Source organism: Trachypithecus francoisi, unplaced genomic scaffold (assembly GCF_009764315.1).
Source record: "Trachypithecus francoisi isolate TF-2019V2 unplaced genomic scaffold, Tfra_2.0 Lachesis_group6, whole genome shotgun sequence".
NCBI lineage: Eukaryota > Metazoa > Chordata > Mammalia > Primates > Cercopithecidae > Trachypithecus > Trachypithecus francoisi.
This window is the reverse complement of record NW_022681471.1, coordinates 104,572,501-104,597,808: the sequence shown is the minus strand read 5'-3', so window position 1 is coordinate 104,597,808 and position 25,308 is coordinate 104,572,501. Positions and strand designations below refer to the sequence as shown.

General features: G+C 34.6%; 1 protein-coding gene across 1 annotated transcript in view; it reads right to left on the bottom strand.

The window, feature by feature from the left end:
* The window catches only part of DMD (dystrophin), a 2,224,438-nt gene extending 2,199,686 nt beyond the window's left edge, over positions 1-24,752 (bottom strand). Inside the window, 1 exon segment of the mRNA XM_033201414.1 lies at positions 24,494-24,752. Coding sequence (XP_033057305.1) covers positions 24,494-24,524 — 31 coding nt within the window. The 5' untranslated portion in view covers positions 24,525-24,752.
* Between the last annotated feature and the right edge of the window lie 556 nt (positions 24,753-25,308).

Genomic DNA, 25,308 nt, shown 5'->3' with positions numbered 1-25,308 from the left:
ACAGCTTTGGGGAGAGCCGTGGATCTCCTACCGGGAGGTTGAGATCTGAGAACGGACAGACTGCCTGCTCAGGTGGGTCCCTGACCCCTGAGTAGCCTAGCTGGGAGACATCCCCCACTAGGGGCAGTCTGACACCCCACACCTCACAGGGTGGCGTCACCCCTGAGAGGAAACTCCAAAGAAAGAATCAGACAGGTACACTCGCTGTTCAGCAATATTCTATCTTCGGCAACCTCTGCTGCTGATACCCAGGCAAACAGGGTCTGGAGTGGACCTCAAGCAATCTCCAACAGACCAACAGACAGTCCTTCTGACTGTAGACGGAAAACTATCAAACAGGAAGGACACCTATACCAAAAACCCATCAGTACGTCACCATCATCAAAGACCAGAGACAGATAAAACCACAAAGATGGGGAAGAAGCAGGGCAGAAAAGCTGGAAATTCAAAAAATAAGAGCGCATCTCCCCTGCAAAGGAGCGCAGCCCATCGCCAGCAACGGATCAAAGCTGGTCAGAGAATGACTTTGACGAGATGAGAGAAGAAGGCTTCAGTCCATCAAACTCTCAGAGCTAAAGGAGGAATTACGTACCCAGCGCAAAGAAACTAAAAATCTTGAAAAAAAAGTGGAAGAATTGACAGCTAGACTAATTAATGCAGAGAAATCATAAACGAAATGACAGAGATGAAAACCATGACACGAGAAATACGTGACAAATGCACAAGCTTCAGTAACCGACTCGATCAACTGGAAGAAAGAGTATCAGCGATTGAGGATCAAATGAATGAAATGAAGCGAGAAGAGAAACCAAAAGAAAAAGAAGAAAAAGAAATGAACAAAGCCTGCAAGAAGTATGGGATTATGTAAAAAGACCAAATCTACGTCTGATTGGGGTGCCTGAAAGTGAGGGGGAAAATGGAACCAAGTTGGAAAACACTCTTCAGGATATCATCCAGGAGAACTTCCCCAACCTAGTAGGGCAGGCCAACATTCAAATTCAGGAAATACAGAGAACGCCACAAAGATACTCCTCCAGAAGAGCAACTCCAAGACACATAATTGCCAGATTCACCAAAGTTGAAATGAAGGAAAAATCTTAAGGGCAGCCAGAGAGAAAGGTCGGGTTACCCACAAAGGAAGCCCATCAGAATAACAGCAGACCTCTCGGCAGAAACTCTACAAGCCAGAAGAGAGTGGGGCCAATATTCAACGTTCTTAAAGAAAAGAATTTTAAACCCAGAATTTCATATCCAGCCAAACTAAGCTTCATCAGTGAAGGAGAAATAAATCCTTTACAGATAAGCAAATGCTTAGAGATTTTGTCACCACCAGGCCTGCCTTACAAGAGACCCTGAAGGAAGCCCTAAACATGGAAAGGAACAACCGGTACCAGCCATTGCAAAAACATGCCAAAATGTAAAGACCATCGAGGCTAGGAAGAAACTGCATCAACTAACGAGCAAAATAACCAGTTAATATCATAATGACAGGATCAAGTTCACACATAACAATATTAACCTTAAATGTAAATGGACTAAATGCTCCAATTAAAAGACACAGACTGGCAAACTGGATAAAGAGTCAAGACCCATCAGTGCTGTATTCAGGAGACCCATCTCACATGCAGAGACATACATAGGCTCAAAATAAGGGATGGAGGAAGATCTACCAAGCAAATGGAGAACAAAAAAAAGCAGGGGTGCAATCCTAGTCTCTGATAAAACAGACTTTAAACCATCAAAGATCAAAAGAGACAAAGAAGGCCATTACATAATGGTAAAGGGATCAATTCAACAGGAAGAGCTAACTCTCCTAAATATATATGCACCCAATACAGGAGCACCCAGATTCATAAAGCAAGTCCTTAGAGACCTACAAAGAGACTTAGACTCCCATACAATAATAATGGGAGACTTCAACACTCCACTGTCAACATTAGACAGATCAACAGACAGAAAGTTAACAAGGATATCCAGGAATTGAACTCATCTCTGCACCAAGCGACCTAATAGACATCTATAGAACTCTCCACCCCAAATCAACAGAATATACATTCTTCTCAGCACCACATCACACTTATTCCAAAATTTATTGGAAGTAAAGCACTCCTCAGCAAATGTACAAGAACAGAAATTACAACAAACTGTCTCTCAGACCACAGTGCAATCAAACTAGAACTCAGGACTAAGAAACTCAATCAAAACCACTCAACTACATGGAAACTGAATAACCTGCTCCTGAATGACTACTGGGTACATAACGAAATGAAAGCAGAAATAAAGATGTTCTTTGAAACCAATGAGAACAAAGATACAACATACCAGAATCTCTGGGACACATTTAAAGCAGTGTGTAGAGGGAATTTATAGCACTAAATGCCCACAAGAGAAAGCAGGAGAGATCTAAAATTGACACTCTAACATCACAATTAAAAGAACTAGAGAGCAAAGAGCAAACACATTCAAAAGCTAGCAGAAGGCAAGAAATAACTAAGATCAGAGCAGAACTGAAGGAGATAGAGACACAAAAAACCCTCCAAAAAATCAATGAATCCAGGAGTTGGTTTTTGAAAAGATCAACAAAATTGACAGACCGCTAGCAAGACTAATAAAGAAGAAAAGAGAGAAGAATCAAATAGAGCAATAAAAAATGATAAAGGGATATCACCACCGACCCCACAGAAATACAAACACCATCAGAGAATACTATAAATGCCTCTACGCAAATCAACTAGAAAATCTAGAAGAAATGGATAATTCCTGGACACTTACACTCTTCCAAGACTAAACAGGAAGAAGTTGAATCCTGAATAGACCAATAGCAGGCTCTGAAATTGAGGCAACAATTAATAGCCTACCACCAAAAAAGTCCAGGACCAGATGGATTCACAGCTGAATTCTACCAGAGGTACAAGGAGGAGCTGGTACCATTCCTTCTGAAACTATTCAATCAATAGAAAAAGAGGGAATCCTCCCTAACTCATTTTATGAGGCCAACATCATCCTGATACCAAAGCCTGGCAGAGACACAACAAAAAAGAGAATTTTAGACCAATATCCCTGATGAACATCGATGCAAAAATCCTCAATAAAATGGCAAACCGGATTCAGCAGCACATCAAAAAGCTTATCCACCATGATCAAGTGGGCTTCATCCCTGGGATGCAAGGCTGGTTCAACATTCGCAAATCAATAAACGTAATCCAGCATATAAACAGAACCAAAGACAAGACCACATGATTATCTCAATAGATGCAGAAAAGGCTTTTGACAAAATCAACAGCCCTTTATGCTAAAAACGCTCAATAAATTGGTATTGATGGAACGTACCTCAAAATAATAAGAGCTATTTATGACAAACCACAGCTAATATCATACTGAATGGGCAAAAACTGGAAAAATTCCCTTTGAAAACTGGCACAAGACAGGGATGCCCTCTCTCACCACTCCTATTCAACATAGTGTTGGAAGTTCTGGCTAGGGCAATCAGGCAAGAGAAAGAAATCAAGGGTATCCAGTTAGGAAAAGAAGAAGTCAAATTGTCCCTGTTTGCAGATGACATGATTGTATATTTAGAAAACCCCATGTCTCAGCCCAAAATCTCCTTAAGCTGATAAGCAACTTCAGCAAAGTCTCAGGATACAAAATTAATGTGCAAAAATCACAAGCATTCTTATACACCAGTAACAGACAAGCAGAGAGCCAAATCAGGATGAACTTCCATTCACAATTGCTTCAAAGAGAATAAAATACCTAGGAATCCAGCTTACAAGGGATGTAAAGGACCTCTTCAAGGAGAACTACAAACCACTGCTCAGTGAAATCAAAGAGGACACAAACAAATGGAAGAAAATACCATGCTCATGGATAGGAAGAATCAATATCGTGAAAATGGCCATACTGCCCAAGGTATTTATAGATTCAATGCCATCCCCATCAAGCTACCAATGACTTCACAGAATTGGAAAAAACTGCTTTAAAGTTCATATGGAACCAAAAAAGAGCCCGCATTGCCAAGACAATCCTAAGTCAAAAGGACAAAGCTGGAGGCGTCACGCTACCTGACTTCAAACTATACTACAAGGCTACAGTAACCAAAACAGCATGGTACTGGTACCACAACAGAGATATAGACCAATGGAACAGAACAGAGTCCTCAGAAATAATACCACACATCTACAGCCATCTGATCTTTGACAAACCTGAGAGAAACAAGAAATGGGAAAGGATTCCCTATTTAATAAATGGTGCTGGGAAAATGGCTAGCCATAAGTAGAAAGCTGAAACTGGATCCTTTCCTTACCCCTTATACGAAAATTAATTCAAGATGGATTAGAGACTTAAATGTTAGACCTAATACCATAAAACCCTAGAAGAAAATCTAGGTAGTACCATTCAGGACATAGGCATGGGCAAGGACTTCATGTCTAAAACACCAAAAGCAACGGCAGCAAAAGCAAAAATTGACACATGGGATCTAATTAAACTAAAGAGCTTTTGCACAGCAAAGAAACTACCATCAGAGTGAACAGGCAACCTACAGAATGGGAGAAAATTTTTGCAACCTACTCATCTGACAAAGGCTAATATCCAGAATCTACAAAGAACTCAAACAAATATACAAGAAAAAAAACAAACAACCCATCAAAAAGTGGGAAAGGATATGAACAGACATTTCTCAAAAGAAGACATCCATACAGCCAACAGACACATGAAAAAATGCTCATCATCACTCGCCATCAGAGAAATGCAAATCAAAACCACAATGAGATACCATCTCACACCAGTTAGAATGGCAATCATTAAGAAGTCAGGAAACAACAGGTGTTGGAGAGGATGTGGAGAAATAGGAACACTTTTACTGTTGGTGGGATTGTAAACTAGTTCAACCATTATGGAAAACAGTATGGCGATTCCTCAAGGATCTAGAACTAGATGTACCATATGACCCAGCCATCCCACTACTGGGTATATACCCAAAGGATTATAAATTACTCTACTACAAAGACACATGCACACGTATGTTTATTGCGGCACTATTCACAATAGCAAAGACTGGAATCAACCCAAATGTCCATCTGTGACAGACTGGATTAAGAAAATGTGGCACATATACACCATGGAATACTATGCAGCCATAAAAAAGGATGAGTTTGCGTCCTTTGTAGGGACATGGATGCAGCTGGAAACCATCATTCTTAGCAAACTATCACAAGAAGAGAAAACCAAACACCGCATGTTCTCACTCATAGGTGGGAACTGAACAATGAGATCACTTGGACTCGGGAAGGGGAACATCACACACTGGGCCTATCATGGGAGGGGGGAGGAGGGAGGATTGCATGGGGAGTTATACATGATATAAACGTCATGCACATGTACCCTAGAACTAAAGTATAATAAAATAAAAATAAAAATAAAAAAAAAAAAAAGAAAAAAAAAAAAAAAAAAAAAAAAGATAATATTCGACTAATGCTCTGTAATAGCAAACAATTTAATTTCCAAATATGAACTTCTGGCTGAAAATAATATAAGGTTTTGCCAGGTCAAATGAGCATTGTTTGACATATAAATGTCTGGATCTAACTTCCTCGTTTCCAATTTAAGCTAGAGGGGAAAATATATGCCTAATGGTTCAAAAATCTCATTTAATTTATGGTTATATAGCAAGATCTGGTTACTTAATTATTTCTAGCCATGATTTTTTTTCTTTTAGTGGCAGATATTACAATAATAAATTCAAGGGAATGTTAAAATCATACCCATCAACAAAAAGTAATTCATACCTCCGAAGTTAGCTATTTTAGTTGGACAATACTCTTACCTTACGACTTACGCTATTAGATTCCTGTGTTCATCTTTTTACAGCACACAAATACACAGGTGCTCACTCACACAGATACATTCACATACACGCTATGAAACTTGAGTTTTACTTTAAAGAAAAAACTTTCTAAAATGTGTCCAAATAAATTCTAACTGTAAAATTTCTTCTCTCGGCTGGGTATGGTGACTCACGCCTATAATCCCAGCACTTTGGGAGGCTGAGGCGGGTGGATCACCTGAGGTCAGAAGTTCAAGACCAGCCTGGCCAACGTGGCAAAACCCCATCTCTACTAAAAATATAAAAATTAGCCAGGTGTGGTGGCGCATGCCTGTAATTCCAGTTACTCAGGAGGCTGAGGCAGGAGAATCACTTGAACTCAGGAGGCGAAGGGTGCAGTGAGCCGAGATCGCACCACTGCACTCCAACCTGGGCGACAGAGCGAGACTCTGTCTCAAAAAAAAAAAAAAAAAAAAAAAATTCTCTCTTATGTACAACTTTCTCACTCCATTTTTCTCCAATGGGAAATTAAATTTGAAACTACTCTGAAGCTAATGTAATCATACCAGATACATACATATTTTAATATGTATAGCAATTGATTTTGTTACAGTACTTGATAAAAGAGATACAGTGTATGGATACAATTTTAATGGTTTCCTGCAATTGGAAAGATACTTGGCATATCATCAATTAGTATCCTTCTTATACTTCCATTAGAAAGGCTATGTTTTTGTTTAAGTACCCAAGATTCCAAAAGTGAATTTGTAGCTATGAATATAGTTTAATGTGAACAATTAAAATGCACATGCAAAACTCAAATGAATTGTATATCTGGCCTGCAGGATGAATTGATAGCATATGTCAGTTTCAGAAATCTGAGTGTATGTATGCAGAATTCTGGTTTCTGAAGTTATCTGAGTCTTTCCACATCATATTATATCCAAAAAATTAAGTATCATCGTCTAATGGTTTGAAACAAAAGAAATGTATAGGTAACTTACAATTATTTCCATCACTTTTGGATATTAATTCAAAACACATTCATAAAACTTCTTCCTAGTACAAGGTAATATTCTAAACTCTATGAGAATATAAACACATAGAAGATGTGGTTTGCAGCATCCAGGAGTATATAATCTAATAGCAGAGATAATATAATTTTTAAAGTTATATTTCAAATAATATAGACTCAGTTACCTCATCTGACAAGTGAGAATGGTAATATATGTTTTGCCATCGTTTTATAAAACAAATTATATAGATGCTATCTTCATTGTCTTTATTATCTTTATCATTCACTATAAAAGATAATGAATATATGTAAATTAATTTTTCAGTGGTAGAACTTGATTTCTAGACGTCATGAATTAGAACTCTACTCTTTTCCATTTCTCAATCAGAGTCTATATTTTCAATTTCCAAAATTGCACACCACATTTCTACAATGTTGAGCCTAGGAAGAAGAATGCCTATAAGCTTCATCTAGGCACAATATATTATATAAGGCCTGGATTGTTTTCTGGCTGGTTAATTCTTTGCTTTTGGCATATGAAGATCAAAATTGGGTTATATAATCTAATTTAGTTGAAGATAATACAATAATATACACTTTCATTATGAAAAAAATTAATTATGGAACTATCATCATAAAAATCATCATAGATAAGAACAAAGATACTATATTGCATCTTTTCTTTGGTTGAAATTTTGTAAGTCAAAATAGATTGTCATGTCACATAAAAGCCTGTTTAACAAACCTCTTCAAAGATAAAATATTAAAGAAAAAGTTACTATAGTCTTATTAGCTTACAGAAACTTAATTTTATTATAAAATCAGGTCAGAGGGCCTACTACTTCAGTAAATTAATGTTATCACTCAAGCTAGTTTTCTCATAAAATGCATGTGCATACCAGGTCTAGGATTTCTGTAATACTCTGGAAATTGAAAGGGTTCAAGACACCAATTTTTAAAAATTCATTATTACATGAATAATATGTTAACATAATATACAAAATACAGTTCATATTCACTGGTCAATAAAATATTACCCACATTTAAGTGCAAAAATAATAAAAATGATAGGCTGTTAGATTGGCTCTGTAGATTCTATTTTTGTTTTCAGAGTCCATTCAATTCCATGTGTTTGAGTCATGCAATAAACATTTCTCACCTTGAATTTGGGCATACTTGTATGGAGTTCCATGCTTGTGCACACATATTTACCCAGAAACTAAGTTTCCTTTTATAAATGAGCTCAATCCCAGATTAAAACAGATGAAAGATTTCCAATCCTTGTGGCCAGCTCCCAGGATGGAAAATAAGCTTAGGAATGCAGCAAACTGAAACTGAATACTCTCTGGAATGGACATTCTGTTCTAAGTCTCCTTCAGGAAAGCTCCAACAATAGCTCAAGCTGGAGCAAACACTTGTCTTTGAGGTAGTCCCAGCCAACCATTCATTTTCTCAGTAATCTGTCCTCTGACACCCACTGAACTTAGAGCTCCTGTACCCACCTCAAAGGACAGCAGCCCTGGCATGCAGCATGCACTATAGGAGCAGAAGTGATTCTCTAAATTCCTACTCTCCTCACCTTTTCACCACTTTGTATCATTTGGGCATCTCCTAAGATATCTCAGCTTTGTAAGTCCTCAAAGAAATCCCCACAAATTGGGGCTCTTTTTTAACTCGGACATTTCCTTTGAGACTAGGAAAGAAATAGAGAAAACAAAGTACACAGATAACCAAAAACATGACGGATTATATGAATCATCCAAATTAAGCAACCAACATTTTAGTCTAAGGTTTATAATTTTTCCAATATATTGGGTACACAGGATGAAAAAGTATCTACTTAGGCTTATCCCATTCTGTTCTATTGTGTGTGTGCAAAATAATGCATGCCAGTATTCATAAGACTTTTCCAATCTGAATGATGCCTGAGTTTCAAATATGTGTACAGTGATGTAATGACTAAACAATAATCAGATAAATGCTGTGGTATGTAGTCATTCATTTATGTACCTACAAGCTGTTAGGCATAATTAATCCACATATAATAAGCACAAGCTATCTCCTCAAGGAGCAAGAGAGTGAGTCAGAAGCTGAGAAGCAAACTGACAGCTAAAATAGGGGATATAATTGCTTGTATAGAATTATCCACAGTGAGTTTACAATAAGAACACATATCAGGGACACCATTTTGTGACCTAGGGTAGTAAGGAATTCTTTTAAACAATATTCTATAAGGAAAGATGAAAATAATATTAATAGTCATTGGTGGAAGAGACATGGTGATAGTGGTTGTTGGGAGAACATTCCAAGAAGTGGGAACAAGTCATAAACATAAAATTACATGAACCGAAGTTATTTTATTTGCTGAACCAAAGTAATTTTATATCTAGACAGAAGTGTTCCTGATGGGGAATAGCAGATCAGGAGGTGAGAGACATGAGCAGATGCCATACTGTGAAAGACCTTGGATGTTAGGACCTTGGATTTTACCTTGAAGCTAGAAGGTTCTCTAAAGGATGTTAAGCTGGAGGCACACAATCTGATTTGTTTTAGAAACTCAATGGGGGCAGCAATTACAGGGTGGGATTTTCTGAAGACCAGATTAAAAGCAAGGAGATCATTCACACATATACAAACATAAAATCAGAGGTAGTCTTTTGATCTATGTGTCTGTTTATACAAGTTGGTATCTAAATGTACATTTATCTTTTAGAACTATGTACATTAGTTATTTATGATTAGTAATAAAAGTTAATACAAAGAAAAATTATTCTCAACATTTTGACACTCACCAAGAAACTTTATGTATTCCCTTTTTAAATCCAACAATAAGTAAGCTTGTGAAGGGGCATTATTTTTCCTTATTTCCTCTTGAGGACAGTGGTAGACATGCTCAGCTCAATGCCAGAAATATGGCAGGCTCTCAATTAATACTAGTTAAATAAATATTGGCTTGTCCAGGATTACTTGCCTTTGTAGGTAGAGGCAAGTTTAAAACAGAAGTAGTCTCAGGCATTGTCAAGTTACCATGCCCGTGGACCAGCATAACTTCTAGAGCTTATCATATAGACTTTTTGGTCATAAACAACCTGAAATATAATATGTTACAAAGTAGGACATATAGAATACAGTCTCAATCAGGATATTTTATTCAATAAATGATGCATGTTCCCATATAATAGAAACGGATTGCATTCTAGCACATTAGCATGAAACCATCCTTTGTACCTTGAGTAATGGACTTTCTAATTTACAAGACTTATCCTCAATTAGGTTTGGTGATGATACCCTAGCTTTCAGAAAACCAAGAGCTTGTTAAAAGTCTAATCCTGCATTTTTCAAATTTTGTTTTGCAATAATTATAGATTCACAGGAAGTTACAAAGAAATATGCAATAACGTCTTGTGCTAACTACACTTTACCTCTTCCAGTGTTGATACCATGTATAACTATAGTACAATATAAAAACTGGGAAATTATTGCTATAATTTATAGAGCTTATTCAGGCTTTACCAGATAGACATGTATGCACTTGTGTGACTCTGGTGTGCGTGTGTGTGAAGCTCTATTCGACATTATAAAGTGTAGCTTTGTGTAACAAACACCACAATCAAAATATAGAGCAGGTCCATCACCACAAGGCTCCGTTGTGGCACCATTGTATAGCATACCCTCTGCCTCATTCCTGACCTCTGGCTACCAATATCTGTTCTTAATATCAATATCTGTTCTTAATATCTATAATTCTATTTCAATAATGTTATATACAAGAAATAACACAGTATTTAACCTTTTGACTTTTTTATTAACTCATATGATGCTCTTGACCTCCATTGGAGTTGTGAATATTGAGTATCAATAGTTCATTCCTTTTAATTGTTGTGTAGTATTTAGTGGTATGAATATATAACAGTTTGTTTAACAGTCACTCGTTGATGGATACTTGAGCTGTTTCTTGTTTCTAGCTACTGCATTCATGTCAAGGTTTTTGGGTGAACATAAATATCAATTTTCTGGGATAAATATCAAGAGTACAATTGCTGGGCTGTATGGTGACTGCATGTTTAATTTTACAAGAAACTCCTAAACTGTTTTCTAGAATGGTTGTACCATTTTACATTCCCATCAGCAATATTAGAGAGACCAGTTACTTTGCATCCTTGTTAGCTTTCAGTGTTATCACTGTTCTTCTTTTTTTAATTTTAGCCATTCTAATAGGTATATAGTGATAATCATTGTAGTGTTAATTTGCATTTCTTTAATGGCTAGTGAAGCTGAGCATCTTTTTATGCATTTATTTACTATCTGTATATCCTCTTCAGTGAAATGTCTATTAAGGTTTTTTCCACATTTTTTTCACTAAGATTATTTTTGGTTTTAGTGTTGAGTTTTGAGTGATATTTATATATTCTAGATACCAGTTCTTTGAGACTTTACAAAGATAGATTAAGGAAAGGAAAAGGACATGGGTTAAAAACAGTAAAAAACAAAACCAAGAACCACAAGTGAAAAGCAGTGTGGAAAATCAAAAAAGGGAACAGCACCCAATGACAAAAAGCAAATCTTTATTATTTATTTATATTTGAAGCTTTAACCAAAATGAAAGTACTTTGTCATATAAACTTTTCATAAAATGCAATCAAAATATCATTATTATAACATGTTATATGTAAACATGAGTAATTATGCTCATTAAAGCATTACACATCAAGTAACTTATTTAAAAATATGTATCAGGTAACCTAATGTGCTTGGTTCCAGGTAAAAATGTGGTGAGCAAGAACAGTTGAGGTGTCTTGGTTTATAGAACTTACCACATAATTTGACTGGCAAGTATTAATTAGTCACATACATATGGAATCATAACAGTGCTATGTGCTATGGACAGATGTTACATGGTAGGGAAATTTGATGTACTTAGGGGATTCTGACGTCTATCCAGAGGTAAGCTTGTAGGTGGAAAATGGTGTCATCAGGGTAAAAAAGGGGAAAGGGGGAGGTTCTAGACAAATAGAAAAGCATACACAAAAGTCTTGTAGTAAAAAAAAAAAAAGCTAGACCTATTCAGGGAGCAAAAAGAAAGCCAGTAAGGGGGTGAGGCAAAGGAAACACGATGGGAAATGAGATAGGAGAGGTAGGCAGTGTCTAGGCTTTGATTTTTAAATTTGTTTTGTTTTGTTTTGTTTTGTTTGGCTTTCCTAGCAGCCAAGAGAAACTACTAACATGATTAAACTAGTGGTGGTATTTTCAAATTTAATTGGCTGCATGAATTTTAGAGAGTGGATTATCAAGAATATGAAAGAGAGAATGCAGAGAAACTGGAACGAAAAGGCTACTATATTCCTAGTGAGAGAAAATATATTGGGCTAGGATGATGGTAGAGGAGATAAAGAGATGTGGATGAAAATATATTAGAGGATAAAACCCACAGTGATTGGCGATGATTTAGAAATAACTGGGTAAAAAAGATCAGAGTTTCAAGGATGAGATATGTTTCTGGCTTGCGAAACTGGGTGAATGGTTGCACCACTCAACGATAAGCAATGAGAAGGAAGCAGGTTTTGTGGGGTGAAGAGAAAGTTCTGCTTAGGGCATTTAGAGGGAGGTGACTTTATCACATAAGAATGGAGATGCCACCCAGGCAGTTGAAATCACAGTTCTGGAATTCATTGGAGAAATCTAAGCTAGAGGTATAACTTGGTTAATTATCTGTATATAGGTGTTAATAAAGCTGTGGACATAAGTGCAATGGTCGAGGAAGAGATTATTATGAGAAGAGAATTACGCTAAGACTAGATTCCAAGGAAACCTAATTTTTAAAGGCTGAGAAGAGAGGATCAGCCTACAATGCAGACTGAACACAAACACCCTCCAAAGTAGTAGTGAAGCCACGAGAGGACAGTGCACAGATCACAAAGACGACAACATTTTTAAGAAGGGAGAAAACAGTCACTATTGACCTTCTGCAAGCTCAAGAAAGATGAAGAAGAAATTTCATTAATTGGTTCTAGAGACACGAAGTCCTCTACTTCACTTGAACTTAGCAGGGTGAAGCTTGAATAGAAAAATAATGAAAGCGTGCAATTAAAAAAAAAGAGAATCTCTTTTTTGTTTTTTAAAAATACAAAATTTAACTACACAACAATTAAAAGGAATGAACTATTGATACTCAATATTCACAACTCCAATGGAGGTCAAGAGCATCATATTGAGTTAATAAAAAAGTCAAAAGGTTAAATACTGTGTTATTTCTTGTATATAACATTATTGAAATAGAATTATAGATATTAAGAACAGATATTGATATTAAGAACAGATATTGGTAGCCAGAGGTCAGGAATGAGGCAGAGGGTATGCTACAAGTATCTCGTCCAACTGATGCATATAGAGATAGAAAGAAGATAATACTTTGCTTTATTTTTGTATTTTTACTGTAACAGAATTTATAATCTAATTTTCTTAAAAAATTATCAAAAAAGAAACCAACACAGTTACTGCTAACGTTGAATATCAAAATACTATTATTAACAGCTTCTTAATTAATGAATAACAAATAATTATATGTTTGTTACAATTGGGAATGACATTTGAACATAATAAGTTGTTTTTTTCCAACCGTGTTGTAGTGTTCTTTACACTTTTCAAATGGAAAAATGTATTTCAGTGTTATGTTAGTTATCATGTTACTCATCTTATAATATCAGTAAAGTCAAAAACTTTCATATGTAAACCACTTAATTTCCAGGTAATGTGTATGTATGTGCACCTCTGTCTATGTATGATAGATAGAAAGACAAAAAGAGAGATCTATGCACACTAGTAATATTGAAAGAAATGAACTAATTACTTCATTCACCACACTGTCATAAAGACTTTATTTTTTCCTAGACAAGTGGTATGTCATACAACCTCATCTAATCTCATACACTAGAAAAATAGATCAGCATTGATTAAAATAAAATAAATTCTAACAATTTCTTATTTTTATATAATCACACATCTTAGTGTCATTTTAGCAGTAAAATTATAAAAAATGTATATTTAATATTAAAGAGTAGTGCTACATATTAACCTACTGGGTCTCTGAAATATATTTTTGATTTAAGGCTTATTTCTATAGCTTATCCAAAGATCAATAACCTTATAGTTAAGATGATGCATTTTAAATAACAGTTAAAATTTATATTATCCTGATAGTTTTATATCCTAGTCAGTTATTGGACAATAGTAAACAATTGATACCATGGAAACACACATGATAATCAATAGACTTTTTTTTATTATTTTGTATTTTTTTGAGACAGAGTCTCACTCTGTCACTGAGGCTGGAGTACAGTGGCGAGATCTCCGCTCACTGCAACTTCCATCTCCCAGGCTCAAGCGATTCTCCTGCCACAGCCTCCCGAGTAGCTGGGATTACAGGTGTATGCCTCCACGTCTGGCTAATTTTTGTATTTTAGTAGAGATGTGGTTTCACCATGTTGGCCAGGCTGGTCTGGAACTCCTGACCTCAGGTGATCTGCCCACCTTGGTCTCCCAAAGTGCTGGGATTACAGGCGTGAGCCACCGCAACCAGCCAATAACCAAGAGGATTTTAATTTGAAATAAATTATTGGGGAGTATTTCTGACTTCCTCTTGCCTCCCACCCTCATTTATACATCTTGAATAATTCTGTTCCATCACGATCTCTGACATTCCCTTTAAATATATAGATAGATATGTGTGCATTCATTACTTCTTTATGAGATGAGAATAAAATTGCTTATGAAGCCAGAGAAACTCTCAGTATTATTTCTGATCATATATATGAGAATGCCAATGTGACGTTATTGTACAGAGTGCACATTGCTTAACTCCAGGGGTGTCATTTACCTCGTAGCATAATATTAATAGTCCATGCTACTGGTACACTCTAGAATTGTATAGTGTACACTATATAAATATATACAACTAAATATCACACTGTGGATGACGAACATAATGAAGATAAAATAAAAACTTATTTATGTAAAAAGGCAACAGTAATTATAGTAACTTAAATAACCTACTGTTTATGCCAAGTACTATTCAAAATAGTATGGCACATTAATCTATGTAAATCATTTTCTTACAATACTAAATCATGTTCAGATTAGCCCAGTTGTTAGTTTTTTGTTCATGTAGCACAGTTGCCTATGTATAACTGAAGTAAAATCTAAAAGAACAACTAGTGAGACCACCCTAAGGATGGCTAGCTGTAGATGATTACAAACAAACCAGGGCTGTATTAGTTTATTTTTTGATATTTTTCCTATTCACAAAGTAAGAAGATTGAGATAGTAATAAAATTGTGAAACAAGATAACTGTTATGGATATTATCATAGACACCTCCCCGTGCAAGTCTAGAGAATCGATATGAGCTATTTAGGATATCTCAGTTTTCATCTAAGAAAATATAATATGCCAATATCTATAGGCTTTGAGTAAACAACCCAAAATTTTAATGGGTTTTATTTTTAAAGAGCATCCTCAATGGAACATGTCTAGTTCTTGTTAGAAGATATTATGATTCCTACCATTTTATATTTTGTTCTGTCCTTTTTAGAATTCTATTAAAATCTGAGAGATTGTGACAACTGACTGGTTAAGAATCTTTAATCCTACTGTCATCCTGCCACCATTAAAATCATGCCTCTATCACATACCAGCTGAGCTACCTTAAGCAAATTACTTAACCTCCCTGTACCTCTACATATTCATCTGTTAAATTTAGATGATTATAGTTCCCCACCTTCTAGAGTTAATATGGAAATTATCACATATGTATGTGATGTACTCAGAGAAGTTCCTGACACTTATTACAGGCTTGTTAAATGGTATATACAGTATTATCATTGAAGATTAGCTGAATCTAGAATAGTGCTATGCACACACAGGGTACTGTCAATAGCTGTGTATGTAGGAGAAATCAATGGTTCATTAATCCTTTTTGACTCACTGCTTCTTACAATCATTCTCTAATTCACATTTCTGTATGTCCATACTCTATGCCTATTTATAAAAGTGGATTATTCAATGAGAATGTCCATAATCGCATTATTCATAACTAATCATATATGATTGATTTGTACCATGCTTTATACTTTCTTGATATTTTATAGTTTTATGCATATATATATGTATGTATGTATGTTCTCTGACTTAGAGATGCTATCTCATAAAAATCAAAGAGAACATAGGTGTTCAACAATGTTGAGTTATAAGTAATTAAAAACCTAATGTTAAAAAAAGTGCTCAATATCATATTACTATTCTATTGAGTCTTACTTCCTCCAGAGCTAACTGATAAGTACATTACATTCATCCATGATTAGATTCAATTACTCAAATGCCTTCTATCTCTTTATTATGATTCTGGCTTTATTTAAACTGAAATGTCAATGTTTCCTAGGTATTTTTACCATTTTTGCAGATAGAGGGATAATCGATTTTACTAATGGTCCTCCAGAATTTTTAGACATTTCTCCAATAAGCATCTATATCAACTAAAATAGCATTAAATAAAGTGCAAACTTACCTTGTCATATCTATGCAATTCTGTATTCTCTAAAGGATGATTTTTCATATTACTCAACAATTCTGACTGAGCAATTGAAATTCAGACTATGATAAATGTTTTACACTGAAGGCTCATTTCATTATACAGTAGTCAGTTGAAATGGGGTTTCCGAAGAAGGTCTTTTTAGGAAGTGCAGAGTACAGGAAAAAGCTGAATACATTATACAATTTAAATATTTATTGAAGATTTTCTACTAAGGCAACATTTTGGTAATATTCACAGAAATAGCAATATGGGAGGAAATTAGGGGTAAATAGATGGTAGAGACTGTGGAAACCAAGACACCTGATGCTAAAAGTGGGATCCTCATTCATAAAGTCATTAAATTGGAGATTGAAAGGAACAGGTCTCTTTATGGAAATATTATTTTCCTTAGAATTTCATCATTTTTTCTAGATGTGTCTTCTCTGATTTTTTTTTTTGGGGGGGGGGCTTTTGTCTTCTTTACTGAATTCCCCATCTCCTCTTCACACTCTATTATCTTTCTAGTTGGTCTCATCCACTCCATGAGTTGCATATTTAAATCCCTAATAATGACTTCATTTCTAGGCACAATACCCATGCTCTACATAAAAATACAAAACAAAACAAACACCTTAGCATCCACACCCCTCATCCTTCCCATTGTTCCAATTTCCCTTCCAATCTCCTTGCAAATGGCACCATTATCACCCAGTTGTGCATTTCATGGAGCACACAGCATGCAATACAACACCAATTCCTATTGATTCTATCTCATATACAAATCTTGAATAGATCCACTTCTTTCATCTCCACTGTCACCATTCTACTCCAAATCACCTTCTTCTGCACCTTGGAAGAGCTACCATAATTGCTTCAGATTGATAGTCCTTCATCTACCCTTAGCACTTTCCATCTCTTTTACACAAAACAGAGTGATAGTCTCAAAAAATACAAACATGTTTACATTGGTGCTCTACCTGAAACCCATAAGGCTGTCCATTGATCTTACTATAAAGAGAAAAATAATTTCTATAACCTTCAAGGCTCTGAATGATTGGACCCCAGTCTGACATTCAGATGCAAGCTTGTTCCACACTTTTCTGCACTCACTATACTCTACTAAAGCTGTTCTTTTAGATCTTTATCCATACCATTTTCCACATTCAGAAACATTGCTCCCTCTGACAGGGACATTTTTGCTCCCTCTTTTCTTTTGTACAACTATACTCTAACCTCATTCTTCTTTGCCTTGCTTTGAATATATATTTTTTCTCAGAAATATTTCTCCAATTTCAAAGACTGGTCTAACCCTCCCTATTACATGTTCTTATTACAATGTGTGCTTTATTGTATAGCCCTTATCCCCAATGCAAGTATTTTATGTGTGTGTATTTAATAAGCACATCTTCCTTGAAATGCTAGTCTCTCTTTGAGTTCACTTGTTTAGAGTACTATCTCCAGAGCATAACACAGTACCTGGCAGAAAATTGGCACTCAATATGTGTATTTGTTGCATGGACAAATGAATCAATAAATGGATAATAAATCATCAGCTGTAAGTCCCTTCTTTAAACTGGGGTTGCCCAAAACCACACAATACAAATTTTAGAGTCACTTATTTTGATACTTTTATTTGTGGATTTGAGAGCCAATCCATTTTCAGACATTTAAGGCAAAACACTGCAAAAACCATAGACTTGAGCAAAGTGAACCTCTGTGATAAAACTTGGTGCTCTCTGACAGCCCATTAGAGATGGGGTGTGTACACCTAATCCAAAGGAATCCTCTAGCTCTTCAGCAGCTGTTCACATGGCTCATGCCCTGCCCTTCAGCGTCTACTAAATCAGGATTCCCCAGCTGTCTGAGCTTCCCGTAAGCGTTTTTAGTTAACCACCAACAAGCCAACATTGCTTGCGTCTGATTACGCTCTTTAAAGTCTAAATTCCCCTTTTCCTTCCTAGTTATTTTGCAATATGTGAGCGTCATTGGGATTCATCATTTTTGCAGATTATTATTTTTTCACTTACTCAACTAGTTTGTTAATATTTTGTTCACTTAGTCACCAGTTTATTTCTAATACATCCTTCTTAAGCACCAACATAAAAAGGAATTACTCAATTTGCCTTTGATGAAAATACTTGGGTCATTCTGATTTTGTGATTTTCCTTTCTTATTTCTTTAATTTTTCCTTACACAGCTTCCAAAGCTAAAATCCACACTTGTAACAGTGTACTGACTCCCTTGCCCTTTAAGTCAGCACTTAGCTCAAGCTAAGGTACTAATGCTACTGTAATCTGATAAAGGAAGAGACAAGTTGTGTGCAAATAAAGATGAGTGCCAGGAATGAGAAAAAAGCTACTGATATTTATGCCCTTTTATAGTCCTGATTCTATGACAGTCTTAGCCAAAAGCAGAGTGGAAGAAGGGAGAACGTTTTAAAACAAAACAAAACAAAAGCCAAGAAGAGGGCAAAAACATTTAAAGGGTAACCATTTTATTTGACCATAATTGGAAATAATATGGGACACTATAATGGTAATTGTGCTCAGCTAATACTGACCTTTTTAAAAATCAATTTTTTCACGATAGTGAAAAGAAAACATTTAAAAGTTGAAAATAAATTAGCAAAAGACTTCATGATATGTATGTGAATTCCTCATTGTTGATATGTCCATGTAGAGTTTTCATATTTATTAAATATAAACTAAAAACATCATGATTCAAGCATCTGATTTTTTGAAGTTTCTTTAAAATTATCTTAATCCTCTTCAAAACCCATTAAGCTATCTACATTCTCATTTCATTACATGGATAAGCATTGGCTTTAATAATGCATTTTAATGTTCCTCCTCTTCATTGACACAACCACATTTTTCTACTAAAATAAATAACTAAACTAAAATGAGTAATAAGCAAAAATAAAGGCAAAGCTCTTCCTCAGATTCTTTTATTCAAATGGTAACTAGACTTAGATATTATTCACATTATTCACTAGTCTTAGATATATTTCAGATTTCAAAATTGACATGAGAAAATCAATTCATCAATTTGTGAACATTTTAAATTTATGGACAACTATTTTCTTAAAATTGTATGTAATCAAAATACTGAGATAAACAGTCTGAAAGAGTTATTTAAGAACAACAACAAACAACAACAGCAACAACATTTTATCAGCATGGCAAGGAAATGACAGCTCCACTTCAATTAAAGAATAATTGTAATTCTCCCCCACTTCCCATTAGTGAGGAATGGGGCGCATAATGACAGAGTGAAAGTGAGGCATTGAGGGAGAAAGCAAAAGATCATAAAGGAAAGCAGGAATAGATTGATTTCTAAACCAAATCCAGACTGCTAAGAACATTGGTTTTCTCAGGGCTATCATTACATATACTATGCAAAGTCACCTTCAGAGGTTGTAGTCCTCCAGAAAATTGCTCTGTGTGTTCCGTTGCCTACTGAAATTCCCAAGTATTTTGAATGAGTGATATCAGATTAAAATAAAAATCGAGCTCGGAGTGGAATAGAAATTATCTCTTAAAATGGCAGCCTAAATAGAAGATGTGAGCTATAAAAGAAGGAGTACTGCTCCTTGTGTTTTTAATGGGAATGAGGTAGAGGTTGTATAGTCATGAGATGAGGACTCTTTTTTCTTTTATTTTTAAATTTTAAGTTCAGGGCTAAAAGTGCAGGTTTGTTACATAGATAAACTTGTGTCATGGGGGTTTGTTGTACAGATTATTTCACCACCCAGGTACCAACTCTAGTACCCATTAGTTGCTTTTCCTGATCCTCTCCCTCCTCCAACCCTCTACCCTCCGAAAGGCCCAGGGTGTGTTGTTTCCCTGTATATGAGGACACTTTTAAGCATGAGCCAGCAGAGCCATTTCCCTTCCTCATCCTCATTTGTCTGCTGCCTATCAGAATTGTGTTTGAGAAAATTTATATACCCTTAAAACACTGGAGCCAAATGTATTTTTTTTTTTTGTCTTTTTTGGGGGGCCATATTCAAGGAAGTAATCGTGAATGGGGAAAGAGAAAGGCTATGCCCTGAGTGTTAAAGTATTTCAGAATCTCTAGAGGAGCCATCTGGTTTATGAAGGCACATTGAATGCTATAATATACTGTAATATATGAGGGAAACAAACTTTTTATACTATAAGTCTCATGAAAAAATAAACAAAATCATTTTAGCTGTTAATCTTGGAACTATATTTAGTATACAAATGATTCACAAATAGCAGAGTTACTCTCCCATTCGAAGGGGATATCAGAATCTCTGGAAGACATACTCACTTTTAGTATTAAGTAGAGGGAGCTTGAAATTTTGCAAGGATTTTAGGGACAATTCTATAAGTGACATAAATAGAAAAAACGTCCAAAATTGGTGAAATAATAAATTATCCCATGGTGTTGCCATTTTAACTTTGATATCTGTATTAAAATGAAACTTGGGAACTCCAAACATGTGTCAATATTTTATAGCATGAAACCCCAAGGAAGTCTGACTAATAGATGTTTTAAGCAGGGAAAAGGTGAAGACTACAAAGTATTTATTTGCTTGGTTTGTTTGTTTTTTAAAGATCAGTATACTGCATTGATCACACTCTACACGGGGAAATACTTCCATGAAATTCTGCTATGAAACCCGGTTGCATTTAATAAAAAGGTTTATTTCCCATATTGCAGCCCATGACCTTCTCAATAAAATATTCCAATAGGAACCAACTGCCTTGATAACAGAACACAAACCTCCTAGGACTATAGCAGGACTTTGTGAGAAAGAAAACCATTGCCTCTCTCTGAATCCAATCAAAACCTGAATGTACTGTATAAAAATAAACCAAGGTCATCATTATTCCTTGTCATTGTGATTTGGCGTGCCTTCAAATTACATACCCTGTATATTTCAAATAACTGCACCGCCTCCATTAACTGAGTTTGACACCACTTTAATCAATGTATCTTTTCAGAATGAAAGGCAGAAATGTCAAATTCCTACCATTATAAATTCTTTTAACTCTCTAATCTGCATTAAATAAAAGGTTGTCTTTGAGAAATAATAAATGCTCTAAAGAAATATAACTAGCATCAATTTTATTTTAATATGTAACTGGGAAAAGATTAAATCTCAACACTTCTCTTCATACAGAGGTGATTTCCCAAGAAACTATTAAAGACTTACTTACATGAGGGGCCCCTCCCAAGGCTGTATCTAATTTTGTATTATTCTTCTTAAAATAGCACCCCCAATTGTATAACCTCAGGCCCCATAAATCCTTTCTTCCTGGTTTGTTCTGTGTTGTGAGACAGGGAACGTACATTAGTCTCATTTGTCAATTCCTTAAAAACTGATGTGTGTTTAAAATAGAAAATTTAGAAAAATGAACACAAAATTATCTTTAAAGGTTAATTTCTAATTAGACCCTCTTAGGAAACTTAATACCCTGTGATTTGAATGCATATCAATGTGCGTATATATAAACATATATACTCATGCCACAAAATACTGTATTTCTCATATGTGTGATGAAATAAAGAATAAATTGATGAAAGAGTATGATAAATCATTTTTAATAAGTTAGGAAAATATTACAATAGAAAGTGGAAGGAGAAGGAAAGTTTGGGAAATCACTTTGCTTTACTCTTGAGATAAAATTTTGATGAAAGATAATAAAACAGAATTTTGAAAAACACCTGATATTTCCAAGACAATGCTTTTAATCTCTTTTATTAAACTACGCAAGTGGTTAAAACTTGACAATTTGTTTCATATGTAGCAAATGACATGGAGTACAGGGATTTCAAATGAATGCTATAGGAATAAAGAGGAAGCTGTATTAATATCTCTGCCCAAATGAAGAATTTGCAATTCAGTACTGTCTAGCTAGAAGTGTCAATCAACACCTTTTTCCCCTTAAATAATGTAATTATGCATAAAACAATTTGTAGTCTTTTTTAAAGTTTAGAATAACATCTATATGACATACTCTGTTGTATTTTTCATAATGTTATGCCATGTAAGATACACCAAGACTTTGTATTAATAATACATCATCAATTTAGATCAGCGATCTCTTTTTGGATAGTTAAGATGTCTTTAAAAGATTCTGCAAATGAAATTCTAAAAGATGATTTTATTAGACCTCAAGATGACTTACATCATCTAAATATATTCAAATGAAATATCTATTTGCCATACACTATTTGAATAATTCTTTACAATGCATTATTTAATTCTAAAAGTAAACAATACAATGTGTTTGACAATACAGTGATCTCTTTTACAGAGTAACTATTCTGTTTAAAAAACAAAATGTACTTTTGTAAGTTTTTCAAACTAAGGCAAATTTACAAACCAGATTCAAATGTCAAACATCCAAATAGTAGTATATTGTCAAATAACAAAATTTAATGTATAATATAGCCCTGAGTATATCTCCATTTTCCTTAACAAACTCATTGTCATGTTGCATAGGCATTACTTGATGATTTTTTAAATGCAGTGTGAAAAAATCCTACAGGACATGTCCCAAAAAGATTACCTTCCTTCACATTCTAAGAACTGAAAGTTTTTCAACTATCTATGACAAAGCAGAGTATAGGTTTACCTTGCTTCATTCCAGCAGAATTGCATATATTCTTTCAAAATTGCTCTATATACTGGTATATGTTGTTAATTATGTAGAATATATATATATATATATATAAAATCACTAGTGATTTTGATAGTATTTATATTACATATATCAAAGAAATAAAAATGACAAATAAAAATATGTGTATATGTGTATATTGCAAACAACAGATATATGCCATGCATATTTTTGTAATGATAGTAAATATAATAGTTTTTCAATCTAAAAGCAATAATGATACTCACCAAAAGAAATTTATGAAGCAAGCAAACAATGTAAGTAAATGTTGTATTATAAAATTTGGTAGCTTTTAATGTGACTCAATACATGGACAATGTTAACTTATTTCCACAAATTTTTCACAGTGGTAAAACGTCTGCCTTTTTTTTTTTTTTTTTTTTTTTTTTTTAGTAGTTGTGGAACATTACTTATTTGGAGAGACTTATTTTTTCATTCTTAATTATAGGCATCACTCTCATATCTATTTTAGAATAACTATACTCCACAAGTCAAAGATGGGTGGGGAAGAGATAAACTCCCATCTTTTCGGGACACACAGTCCTTATCATATATTATTTTTACTGTTGTGCCACAGTCCATTTTTAAATCCTTCAGTAGTCATCATGACTTTCTTAAAAATAAACAAAATAGTTGGATTTCTATATGAAAGACAAACTAAAAAAATTGAACTGAAAAGCTAGCTCATAATAGACTTGAAACATCTACGAAATATAATTTACTACTAAATATAATTAGGAGTTCCTCAAGTTTGTATGTTGTTTTCCCAAGAGATCATCTGATCATTTGATAGCATAGATCACATCATTATTTGAAATAATTATCATGGTATGCTATAGAAAAGAGCATTTGAAATAGTAAATGTGAGAAAGCAACATTACAATTAAATCTTATCAATACTTTTCACATCCTCCAATTATCCGTCCCAACTCATTTTATTTTTTATTTTCTCCATGATATGTCAGAGAAACTTTTCCTAACTTTTAGGCCTCCATGTAGTTCCTATACAGTAGTTAGTTCAATTGAGAATATATGTCAGGTCAGTAACCTTTATGTAACTGTTACTAAATACAGAAGTATCAACTAGTCAAAATAATAACTGAGATATACAAACTATCTCACAGCAATCAAAATAATCTGTTATAATCAAATGACATTCTGCATATTCCATTACTGCAGTAGTTTATTAATCAAGAAGTCATGTGTTTAATTCTTCTGCAAAGAAAACTTATAAACTCAATTTCTATTGAAAAGTTTTCCCAATGGAAAATATATATTCCTGAATAAATACATATATAAATGCAGTATATATAACATTTATGCTTCTTTGCAAACTACTGTGATAATTTAAAATCAATCTACCTAATTAGTGAGCTTGTCACAAACTAAACATTATGCCACAGTAAAATACATTTTTAGTTACTTTGTACTTACAACAGTCCTCTACTTCTTCCCACCAAAGCATTTTGAAAAGTGTATATCAAGGCAGCGATTAAAAAACCTGGTAAAAGTTCTTCAAATTTTATTGCTCCAGTAGGCTTAAAAACAATGAGAAACCAACAAACTTCAGCAGCTTTAAAAAAAAATAACACTTCAGTTTTTCCTATTCGTTTTTCTCTGAAGGTAATTGCCTCTAAGATCTGAGTCCCGTAGGGGGAAAGTGAGTGATCCCAACACTGAGTGAGTCAACACAGTAACTGATGCCAGGATTCTGTAGAGGCCCCTGGATATTTCAAATTCCAGGACCTGCGCACAAGCAAGTGACCCGCCTTCTCTCTCAAGTTGGTTTCCCATAATAGGACTGTCCATGGTCACTACATATAAGGTTGTGCTTCCAGCATGGCAAGCTCTGTGAATTCAAATAATGCTCAACTGTGTTCTGATTAATATCCAAACCAGAATAGCACAGTGGACATAGTACTAGCTTTTAAAGCCTTCCAAACACAAAAACTATTCAGTACAAAACCATAATAATATTTTCTGTAACTTTCATGTGAATTTATAACAGAGCAGAAAATCCTGATTTAAAATTGACTTTTAAATGCCTTTTTTATCCTCTCAACAACACCAAAAATTTCACTCTACCAAATAAAAAGAAATGCCCAGAATAATCTATGCATTTGTTATGTATCCACTGCCTACCAAAGTTATTTTTCCCCCTTGGGATTTTTGATTGCAAAAGTCATGTATTGATGATGACAACAGTCTGAATAAGAGAAGCAGCAGCAGAACACAGCAACTGAATTCTG